The following is an 11,610-nucleotide window of genomic DNA, read 5'->3' as shown; positions in this document are numbered from 1 at the left end:
TGTGTGTGTGTGTGTGTGTGTGTGTGTGTGTGTGTGTGTGTGTGTGTATGTGTGTGTGACTATGTGTGTGTATGTGTGTGTGTGTGTGCGTGTGTGTGTGTGTGTGTGTGATAGACATATTGTCTCACCCACAGCAGAGAATCAGTCAACATTAATTAAGTGCCTACTATGTGCTGGGCAGTGTGCAAGGACAAGGGATTTTTTTTTGTATTTTTTTCTTTATCTTTTTAAATTTTTAACATGTGTTTTTAAAACTTTGGGTTACAAATTTTCTCCCTTCCTCCCTCCCCACCCACCCTCATTGAAAAGGCAAGCAACTTGATACAGGTTATAGATGTGTAGTCATGCAAAACACTTCCATAGTAGTCCTGTTGTGAGAAACTAAGTATATTTCCCTTCATCCTATCCTACCCCCCATTTATTCTATTCTCTCTTTTGACCCTGTCCCTCCACAGAAGTGTTTGCTTCTGATTATCCTCTCCCCCAATCTGCCCTCCCCTCTATCGACCCTCTGCTCTCTTTTCCCCTTCCCCCCTTATTTTCCTGCAGAGTAAGATAGATTTCCATACCCCAGTGTGTATGTTATTCCCTCCTTAAGCCAAATCCTATGAGAATAAGATTCACTCATTCCCTCTCACCTTCCCCCATTTCCCCTCCACTGTAAAAGCCTTTTCTTGTCTGTTTCATGTGAGATAATTTACCCCATTCTACTTCTCCCTTTCTCCTTCTCCCAGTATAATCCTCTTTCACCCCTTAATTTTATTTTCCAGATATCACCCCTTCCTCTTCGACTCACCCTGTGCCCTCTATCTACATATATATGTATATATATATACATATATACATATACATACACATAATTTTTTTCCCTCCCACTACACTAATACTGACAAAGGACTCATGAGTTACAAATATCATCTTTCCTTGCAGGAATGTAAACAGTTCAACCTTAATAAGTCTCTTATGATTTCTCTTTCCTGTTTACCTCTTCCATGTTTCACTTGAGTCTTGTATTTGAAGGTCAAATTTTCTATTCAGCTCTGATCTTTTTCACAGGAATGCTTGAAAGTCCCCTATTTCATTGAATGACCATTTTTTACCCTGAAGGATTATACTCAGTTTTGCTGGGAAGGTGATTCTTGGTTGTAGCCCTCAGGAATATCATACTCCAAGCCCTCCAGACCCTTAGTGTAGAAGCTGCTAAATCTTGTGTTATTCTGATCGTGTTCCCACAATACTTGAATTGTTTCTTTCTGGCTGCTTGCAATTTCTTCTCCTTGACCTGGGAATGAAATTTGGCTACAATATTCCTGGGAGACAAGGGATATTTAAAAGGCAGTAGACAGCCCCTGCCGTCAAGGAGCTTACAGTCTAATGGGGGAGACAAGGTGCAAAGCAAGCTCTCTACAGGACAACACTTGGTACCTGCACTTCTGGATACATCCCTTTTACAAAGACTCATTAAAAACGCACTCAGAGCTGGGGAGTTGGAGTAGAGGGCTTCAGGGGTCCTTCAGGCTTTTTCCTTTGAAATCAGGATTCCTGGAAGGTCATTGTCACATCGTGCTAGAGTAGGACCATCCCACCTCCTTTCTCTCTCTTGTTTCTGCACAGACAGGAGACTTTTCTGCATCTTCTAGCTCAGCTGGACAATGATCTTTAGCCAGACCCAGCGGATGCTATTCTACACAGATTGCCTCGTTTAGCTAGGGATGCTTCCTGTGAAAAGGGTGGGAGGGGCTGTGGTTGGTGAGTGTCCCAGAAGAATCTTGCGAGCAGGGTGTGTGGGTCTTCATGGAAAGAAAGGAAAGGAGGCCTGAGGACCAGTCCCTGGGATGACTGTGGGAGTAGGCATGACTAGCTGCTGGGGCCATGTACTGAGTGGGGGTGGGCACCAGCTTCTCCTCCATTCAAGCTAAGACAGAGCTGAATGGAAGGGAGGAACGTGGGCCTTGTAAAGGGCTGAAGAGGAGGTGCGCTCACCATCCTGTGATCAATATCATCAGACTTGGGTGGGGAAGGAAGAGGAGGGACAAGGCCTGGGATTCCTAGGGAGGGCTCCTCACATTGGAGTATCTCTGTATCATGTCTGTACTTATGTCTGTGCATCCGTCATGAGGAAAGGGAGCTAGCGCCAGGAGGGCTGCTAAAACATGGTCCTTGTGGGGCTTGGGAGGGGGTAGCGGTGGGAAGGCGGGGTTCCAGCCCGCAGGGAAGCCCCTCCCCACATCACTGGAATGGAAAGGCTGTCCTGGTGGTGGCTGCTGGTCCTGGAGCAGCGTGGGGGTCCGGGGCTCACTGTCTGCCCTCTGACTTCTGCCTTTCAGTGAAGTACGAAGAGCTGTTCTGTTTCTCCTTCAACCCCAAGCTGGATAAGGAAGAGCGTGAGCAAGGCTGGACGCTGGTGGATCTCCGTGAGGAGTACAAGCGCATGGGCACCCCCAACAGCTACTGGCACCTCAGTGATGTCAACAGAGACTACCGGGTGAGTGCGGCAGACTGGCCGGTGGGGCCATGCCCAGGCCCTGCCACTTAGAGGCCTGGAAGGCAAGATCCTAGAGACTGGGCATTCATGGGGCAAAGCTGTGGGCCAGCAGAGGCCAAGAGAGCTGGCTGGGGCACTTGTTGGCCAGCTCGCCAATCCCTGGGTGGTCAGTGTTGTCTTGCGCGTGGTAGGTGCTATAAAGAGGCTTATTCCCTCCCCTCCCCTCCCTCCCCTCCCCTCCCCTCCCCTCCGGCAGCTGATTTTCTACTTTTCTCTCAGGGAGGTGAATGATCTCTACCCTTTAAAAAGGGTAACTTGAAGATGTAGGGCTTAGTAGAGAAAAGAACGTGGCACTAGAACATGGCCAGGAAACAGACCTGGGCCTCCACTCCAGCTCTGCTTTGAGACCTTGGACAAAACTCACTCCCATTACCTGCCTACCCCACTTCCTCAGGCGTTCGGATCCAGTAGTCTCCAGGGTGCTTTTGGACTCTGGGATTCTGGGATGGAATCTTCCCTCCACGGCTTCTTCTGCTAACGGCCATGTCAAGTTTGCTTTAACTTTGATGGGAAGATGATTAGAAATGCTGTCCACCCCCAGAGAGAGAACCAAGGGCATCCGAGTATGGATCAAAGCATCATTTTTTCGCTTTCTCCATTTTTCTTGCTTTTTTGTGCAGCATGGCTAATAGGGAAATGTGTTTTGTGTGATTTCACATGTGTGATTGCTCTCACATTGCTTGTAGGTGGGGAAGGGAGAGAATTCAGAACTCACAATTTTAAAAATAAATGTTAAAAATAGATAAATAATACATTTTTTTTAAAGAATAAATTAAGTGGATAGAGCACCGGCCCTGGATTCAGGACAACCTGAATTCAAACCCAGCCTCAGACACAAAACACTTACTAGCTGTGTGACCCTGGGCAAGTCACTTAACTCCATTGCCTAGCCAAAAAAAAAAAAAGAAAGAAAGAAAAAAAAAGAAAAAAGATAAATTAAAAATAAAAACATAACTAGGAAGTTTCTGTAGACTCGGACCTAGAGAAGCCTGGTCCTCATTTTCTAGCATTTGTGCTGGGCTTCAGTACTGAAGGTAAACCTAGAAGCCAGTGTTCACAAGCATGGGGAGCGTGGGGGTTTTCTAGGAACTCATTTCTAGGAGGAGAATCCTAGAATCATCCACTGGGAAGGGACCTGAGAGTGTCTGACGCTTCTCACCGTAGTCCTTTTGGTGTTTCTAATCATGATAAATGCCTTATCAGATAAGAATATGTTTTCTCTAAAAGAAAGAGAATGTAGGGCATGTTTACAGGCCAGGAGGTATCTGGGTGGCTGGTGGGAGTAGCGTGGAGAGGTCTGGAAAAATAGGCCTTGAATGCCACCCTAAAGACTTTGAATTTCCTTCAGTATGCAGAAGGCAATTGGCAGGCTTTTGAGCAGAGGCGAGAGGTGCCTGGAGCCCCGAGTCAGGTTGCTCAGGCAGCCAGGAGGGAGTGAGAGCCAGGTGCCTGGTCTAGCCCTTTGTTCAATGATGTCTAAAATCAGTCCCTTTGGATGGGACCGACCAGGAGGAAGTTACTGGTGGGCAGCGCAGGCCCCTTCACTGGGTTTGCTCCTGTAGGCTTATTATTTCCCTTTCATTGCTTTTTGTTTTGCCTTTGGATCATGGTGGTACAGCCGTTCCCCAGCAGAGCCCTTCCTTGTGATGAGGAACACGGGGTGCCAAAGCAGGTGGGGCAGCTGCCCTTCTGAGGGGGATGCCTCATTCCTCAGCCATCGTCTCCTGCCTCTGCACCAGAAGGAGGGACGTGGGCCTCATTGGGCATCTTCTGGAGCCCAGATGGGTCCCCACGCTTCACTGGAGTTTGGCCATCCATAGTGTTGGCTTTCCCACGTCACTGGGATCATTGCTTTCCTGGTTCCACTTTCATAGAATCACAGAAGTCGACCTGGGAAGGGTCTTCAGAGGCCCTCTAATCCACCTCCAACCCAAAATAACCCCCCACTCTGACATCCCTGATGAGTGGTCATCTGGCCTGGGTGTGAAGACATCCAAGGAGAGGAGCCCAGCACTCCTTCAGGCAGCCCTCCTCATTCTTGGACAGCTCTCTGTTCCTGAGTGGGCCTCGTGGCCACCCCCCCCCCGCCCCGTTGCAGCTCCTGCTTCAGCCCTCTGGGGCCAAGCCAAAGAAGTCCCGTCCCTCCCTAATCTCACAGACCTTCCCTAACCGACCCCTAGCATGACCATACGAGGTTTCTCTTGTCTAGGAAAAACATCCCTGGTTTCCTGCACTATTCTCATGTGACCTGGCTTGAAGCCCACGGACTTTCTTTGATCTTTATCCATTCAGAAAATGTGTTTCTCGTGTTCCTCGGAATTCCTCATAGTCATCATTCCTGGAGACACAATAACATTCGTTTCCTGTATCCACCGCAGTCTGTCAACCATTCCTCAATGGATGGGCACAAACCCTCTTTCCAGCTTTTTCCTACCCTAGCAGATGCTGCAATAAACCTTCAGGTGTCTCTAGGAACTTTATTTCCCGCTCTTGACCTCTTTGGGATATGTGTTCAGGAGTAGGAGGGAGGTGGCTCAGTAGATAGATAGAACATTGGATTTGCAGTTAGGAAGACCCGTGTTCAAATCTGGCCTCAGGCCCTTACTCACTGGGTGACCCTGGGCAAGTCTTTTAACCTCTGTCAGCCTCAGTTTTCTCATCTATAAAATGGGAATAATAATGACACCTACCTCAGAGGGTTGTTGTAAGGATCAAATGAAATAAGGCACGTGAAGTGCTCAGTAAACCTGCAAGCACCATATTTGTTGTTGTTGTTCAGTCATTCCAGTCGTGTCCAACTCTTGCAAAGATACTTGACATTTTCTTCTCTAGTTCATTTTACAGATGAGGAAACTGAGGCAAGCAGGGTTAAGTGACTTGCCCAGGGTCACACAGCTAGTAAGTGCCTGAGGCCAGATTTACACTCAAGTCATCTTGACCAGATCTGGGGCAGCTACAAAGAATTAATAAATGATGATGATGATGATGATGATGATGATGATGATGATGCCTCCTGCATATTGAAGTTGTGGTCCACTAAAACTCTCAGATTTTTTCAGATGAATTGATGTATAGCCAGCCTTCTTTCTTCTAATACTTCTGAAGTCATTTTTTTCAGACCAAAGTTTGACTATACATTTTTCCTGTCTCAGCTTCATCTCATTAGCTCAGTGGCCTAATCTGCCAAGACCTTGTCAAAAACTGCCTCTGATTCAGCTAATTTAACAAGCATGTTTGTATCTAAGACAATGATGAAAAAATTAAAGTAAGACACTCACTAGCTATGTGACCTTGGGCAAGTCACTTAACTCCAATTGCCTTGTCAAAAAAAAAAAGCAAAAAAAAAGTTAAAATAAGTAAGTAAAAGGTCAGTCCTGGATCACTAAGGCACTCCACAGGAGACCTCCTTCCAAGTTCACATTGGGTTGCTTTTGCCTGCATTGGGAGTCGGGCCCTTCGCTGCTTTCAGATTCAGCTAGTTGTACTATCATCTTGCCCATATCTCTAGATCCATATTTACCCAAAGATGGTGTGCAGACTATGTCAGAGGCTCTGCTGATATCTAGCTGTAGGAAGCAACATTCCCTCTGATCTGCCCACATAGAAACTCTGTCAGAAAAAGGAAACAATGTTATTCTGGCTCTGGCGGGCTGTTTGTGATCACTGCTTCCTTTTCTACATATTCATAGACCATCCTTTTAATAATGTATACTTGAGTTTTGCCAGGAATGAAAGTCAAGCTCACTAAACTGTATTTTGTAACCTTTATTCTGCATCCTTTTTTAAAAATCAAGAGAAAATTTGCCCTTCTCTAGCCCTATGTCATTCTTTCTTTCTCCACTATCTTTCCAAATCTGTCTGGCTTAACAGTTGCATCCTCTGGTCCTTCCAGTTTTCTGAGATGTGGTACCCCTGGGCTTGATAACCTCAGCTCTCTCCCTGCATACCTTGGGTTTCAACCACTTCTGTTCTGCCCTTTCCAGGCCAAAGATCCTTTTCCTTGGCAGAGAAAACAAGCAAAAAGACAAAGAGAATTGACCAGCTCCCCCATCTCTTCTCCTCTGATGGCATCCCCTTCACATTGAGTGGATCCTGCCCTTTCTTTCATCCCCCTCTTTTCTCTACTGAAGCTTAAAATATCTCACAGTCTTTTGGTTATTCTAGTTTCCTCCCAAATGGGACTGTGCCAGCGTCAGCTCATACCAGCACCGAAGAGCCGATTGTTAAATGTTTGGAGTGAGCATTTCCACCTCAGAAATTGGCAGACCCTACAAACCAGGGCTTGATTGTTTCATTGATTATCTAGACTTAAGAAGGTGATGGACACAGTGTTAATCACGCAAATGAAACCTAAAAATATGCCATGTGCACGTCCCCCCTACCCCCAGAGAGCCAGTTCTTAAACATTTAACAACATACTCCTGCTCTCAGGACCCTGCTAATTCTTCACTTTTGTGTCCTTGACTATTCATGCAGGACCAGGCTGTGCTTTTGCAGGCATGTTCTGGTACTACCTTTGTTTTCATCTTCTATGCATTTCTTTGAAAAATCAAAGTTGCAATAAGTCAGGGTTCAATAAATTACTTGTGGAAGAATTTCCTTTTTGACAAGAACTTTGGGAAAGGAAAATGCATTTTCTGTCACAATAAGCTCAAAATGGACTTTAGACTCAAGTATTAAAGGTGAGACCATCAGAAAATGTAGAAGACAACCAGCCCAGCTGCCTTCCACAGCTGCAGGTAAACAGGGATCTCTCAAAAAGGGATAGAAACAATCACAGAGATTTAATAGCTAACTTTGATTACTTGGAATTGCAAAGTTTTTGTGCAATTAGGATAAAAAGGGAACCTGTCACTTGAGGGGGAAAAATCTTTGCCTCAAATATCTTTGATAAGGGTCTGCTATCCAAGACATAGAGAGGACCAACCCAAATATATAAGATCAAGAGCCATTCCAGAATGAACACACAGACAAAGATTATGAACAAAGAGTTCTCCAAAGGAGGTTGACAAACTATGAATGACTGGATGAAAGATGCCCCAAATTTTTAACGTTATGAGGAATGCAAATCAGAGCAATTTGGAGGTTTTACCTCACACCCAGCAACTTGGCAAAGATGACAAAGCTGGGAATGATCAGTGCTGGAGCTACATAGAGGTACTCTATGATGGAGCCATGAATTGGCCCAGTCATTCTGGAAAGCATTTCAGAACTATATTAAGAAAGGAGCTAAACCATCTAGATCCTTTGCCCCCAATATCTTCTGGCTAAGTATGTGCCCCAGAGAGGTCAAAGATAAAAATAAAGACCCCCTATACACCAGTGTTTATAAGAGCATCTTTTCTAATCACAAATAGATGCCCATTGCTTGGGGAATGGCTAAGACATTCTGGTGTATGCCTGCTATGGAATATTGCCGCGCTCTGAAAATGATGAATAAAAAATTCAGAGAAGCATTGAAGCCTTAAAGGAATGTCTGCAAAGAATGAGGAAAATAACGCGGAGAACGGTGACAATATAAATGGGAAGGCCAGCAACCCCCAAATCACAGCTGAACATGATGTGATTAGAATAGCCCAGCTTGGCTCTGCAGGAGAAACCCGAGCACCATCTCCCTTCCTTCTTGGCAGAGCTGGGTGACTGTGGGGAAAGAACACTTTGTACAAACTGGTTGATGATTTGGTTCCTTTTGATTGCTGTTTCTTTTTTTAAATAAGAGATAGCTCTTTGAGAAGGGGTGGGGGAGTATGTTGGGAAGCGTCGTTGATATCAAAACTAAAGGTATTAATAAAATTTTCAAACTCAAAGCTGGTCGTGAATTTCTTGTACGTCCACCCTGGCCGATTTAGACAAGTCCTCCTTCCTCGTTTGCTGGATGGCTTCTCATGGTGTATTCATCTCGTTCTTGAGAAGGTTCCCATTCCTCCCATTAGCCCCAGGGGCCAGGGTCCCTTCAGAATGTTAGACCTCACAGTCCTACCTCTCCTTCCTCTGAACTCTTGGAAATCCAAGGTGTGTGTCAGATTCCACTCCTCTGGTGACAAACTCGAGAATAAAGGAGTCAATTCTCGGAAGATACTAGCTCACTGTTGGTCCCTCCCACTTTTGAAGGAGTAAATTCTCCCGAAGACAATCGAGCCTTCTTAGCTGCCCTGCTCTTAGCTGCGAGGGGGGCTCCAGTTCTATGGAGCTGTGATGCGTTTGGTCCTGGGGCAGTGGAGAAGAATGAGCACCGGCTCCTGGTCCCCAAAAGCTCACAGTGAAGTGAGAGGGGACACGGTACCCACAGCCCTAAACTGGAAGTCTGAGGGAGCATGGCCGGTCCTCACACCACAGACACTCAGACACCCCCTGGGCTGGGCTGGACCCCAGGCCGCAGCATCCTGGGCCACCTGCCCAAGCTTGCCTTGCCTGTCCTGGCCTAGCCTTTGAGAGAGAGCCAGGGCCCCTCCACTCCAAGGTGAGGCAGCCAAGGAGGCTCCTTCTAAAAGAATCCATCATCTGCTGCTATCCCTTCTCTGGGGACAGACAAGGGGCCGCCTCACCACTGGTTTTCTCTTTGTGTGACCTCCCTGAGTCTCAGTTTCCTCACCCGTCAAATGAATGGCTTGGGCTAGCTGACCTCTGCGGTCCTGTCCAGTTCTAAGAGCCAGAAATCCCCAGGTGAAGAAGATGCCTGGTAGTGATATGTGCTATGGGATCCTCTCCTACACTCGTCTGGAGCCCAGTGATGAAGGTCCACTGGTCAGGGCTGCGCTCTCTCCCTTTCCCTCCCCTCCCTTCCTCCCTCACCCCACCCCACCCCACCCCCACGCTCCCCTTGAACTCACAACTTCGAAATCCCGCACACCCGGTACTTGGGTCTCAATGCGTAGATATTCCAGTGGAATTTCTAAAGCTACCCTTGTATTCTGTTGGACAGGTGTGTGACTCGTATCCCACTGACGTCTATGTCCCCAGGTCCGCCACCGCGCACATCATCGTGGGCAGCTCCAAGTTCCGAAGCCGCCGCCGGTTCCCTGCCTTGTGTTATTACTGTAAAGATACCAACGTGAGTCTTGAGTTCCAGGCTCTCTGCTTGGTCTGCCCTGGCCCGGGTCTCTCTGTCGTCCCTGTTGGGGGTGGGCTCAGAAATGGGCTCTGTCCTTCTGATCAGTGCTGTGCAGCCCTGCTCTGGCACAGGACGCCGGCCCTGCCGGCATGGGTGTGCATCCTGGTGCCTTGTAGCCCAGCTGTGACAATGAGCCTCTCCACACACCCATAGTCACTGGGCCCAGATGAGAGCCTTGCGAGCTGTGGTCTTCATTCATGGGCCCCTTGGGAGACCACGAGCATGTCCCCAGAGTGGGGCTCCCACTCTGGAGCCTCCCTTGGAGCCCGGAGAAGCAGCGTGTTCTTGGGACAGTGTCAGGGTGACCAGTGTGGGGTCTGTGGAGGGTGAGTCTAATTGATGGAATCGCCCAGAAAGTTTCAGAGCCCCATGGGGTCAGTTCAGGGGAAGGAGCAGCACCCAGCTCCAAGCCTGGAGACCTGGGCTCGAGGGCTGGTCCTGCCACTCCCGTGTGTCCCTGGACAAGTCCTTTGGCTCAGCTTTTCTCTAAAATGCACTTGGCACAGTGCCTGGCACAGAGTAAGTGTTGAATGAAGGCTTGCTGACTGTTTGAAAAAATTGAACACCCTCTAGAATCCTTGGACAGGCCATCATTGCATGGTAAGCCACCGTAAAGTAACGAGATGGAGTCAGAGGAGGCGTGTAAGCTCGCTTCCGTGGCACTCCAGCCAAGGAATCCAGAAACGTTTTCAAGGATGGCCGTGACTGGTCACTCAGAAGGAGTGCACCCACTCCTCTGGATAGGCATTTGCTTTTAAAGAGCTGGCCTCAGTCTTTGGTAGTCTCACCCACCCAGACCTGTGGAGGGCCTTTCTACTCTGGGCAGACGTGTTTCTCGTCGGCCACACAGCTCCGGGCACCAGAGGAGGGAATGATTTACCTACAGTCGTCCAGCTGAGCCCAGGCTGAGCCTGGGCATGAACTGTGAGTGCCCTGGCTCATAGCCCATCTGCTGCCGTGAAGGTTCTTCTGACGCTTGTGAGGGGTAGCTCAGGCACTCACTGTGCATGTGGCCCATGTGGTGCCCAGAGGCCCTGGGGCTGTGGCCAGCCTCTTGAGGAGGGTTTCTGTTTCCTCCCCCAGGCCTCCATCTGCCGGAGCAGCCAGCCCTTGTCTGGCTTCAGTGCCCGCTGTCTTGAGGATGAGCAGATGCTGCAGGCCATCCGGAGAGCCAACCCTGGCAGTGACTTCATGTACGTTGTGGACACGCGGCCAAAGGTGAGGCAGGGACCCAAGGTAGGACAGTGACTGCACCTCGGGGGGAGGGGGGTCCTTGGGCCTGGGTGGTCCAGCCCCAGGAGGATGCTGGTAGTTGTGCTCCTTCAGCTCTTCTGTGACTTCCTAAATGTGGCCAAAGCTGCCCGCCGAGGGCAGCGCTCCACTCTGGAGGGAGCTGCCATCACCAGCTGCTGCAGCCAGAGCAAGACATTGCCCTTTGATCTACAGTCTATGTGAGGCAGCAGGGCTCAGGGCCAGGGTCCAAACCCTGCTTCTCACCTTTATTACCAGGGACAAGTCCCTATCTCTCCCTGGGCCTCAGTTTCCTCCTTTGTAAAATGAGGGGATTGGACAGGATGGCTGGTGAGGGCCCTTCCAGCTTCCCACCATGGTTCCTAGGACCCTCCAATGTTGAACCTGACGCTCCACCCAGGAGTACTTGGAAGCAGAATCAGCCTCACAGACTCACTGGGTGCAGAACGTGCTCAAGTCAGTAAAGGGGAGTCATCATTCAGCTGGTGGGCAACGTCTGACTGGTGGCCACAGGCTCAGTGATGTCGACTCTGAGCCCTTCTTTGTAACACCGGCACCGGGCATAGCTCTCTGCACACAGCAGGCGCAAAATACGTGTTTGTTTGTCTTGAAGAGCCCAGTGGATGGAGGGAGGGATGGATGGATGGAGAGAGGGATGGATGGATGGATGGATGGATGGGTGGATGGATGGATGGCTGGCTGG

General features: G+C 48.7%; 1 protein-coding gene across 1 annotated transcript in view; it reads left to right on the top strand.

Moving 5' to 3' along the window:
- The window catches only part of MTMR7 (myotubularin related protein 7), a 57,422-nt gene that overhangs the window by 13,420 nt on the left and 32,392 nt on the right, over positions 1–11,610 (top strand). The window contains exons 4-6 of the mRNA XM_027853696.1: positions 2,328–2,485; positions 9,468–9,596; positions 10,740–10,874. Coding sequence (XP_027709497.1) covers positions 2,328–2,485; positions 9,468–9,596; positions 10,740–10,874 — 422 coding nt within the window. The remainder of the gene's footprint in view (positions 1–2,327; positions 2,486–9,467; positions 9,597–10,739; positions 10,875–11,610) is intronic.

The sequence above is a fragment of the Vombatus ursinus genome, unplaced genomic scaffold (assembly GCF_900497805.2).
Source record: "Vombatus ursinus unplaced genomic scaffold, bare-nosed wombat genome assembly UNPS02010193.1, whole genome shotgun sequence".
Taxonomy (NCBI): Eukaryota; Metazoa; Chordata; class Mammalia; order Diprotodontia; family Vombatidae; genus Vombatus; species Vombatus ursinus.
This window is presented reverse-complemented; position numbering and strand designations above follow the sequence as displayed.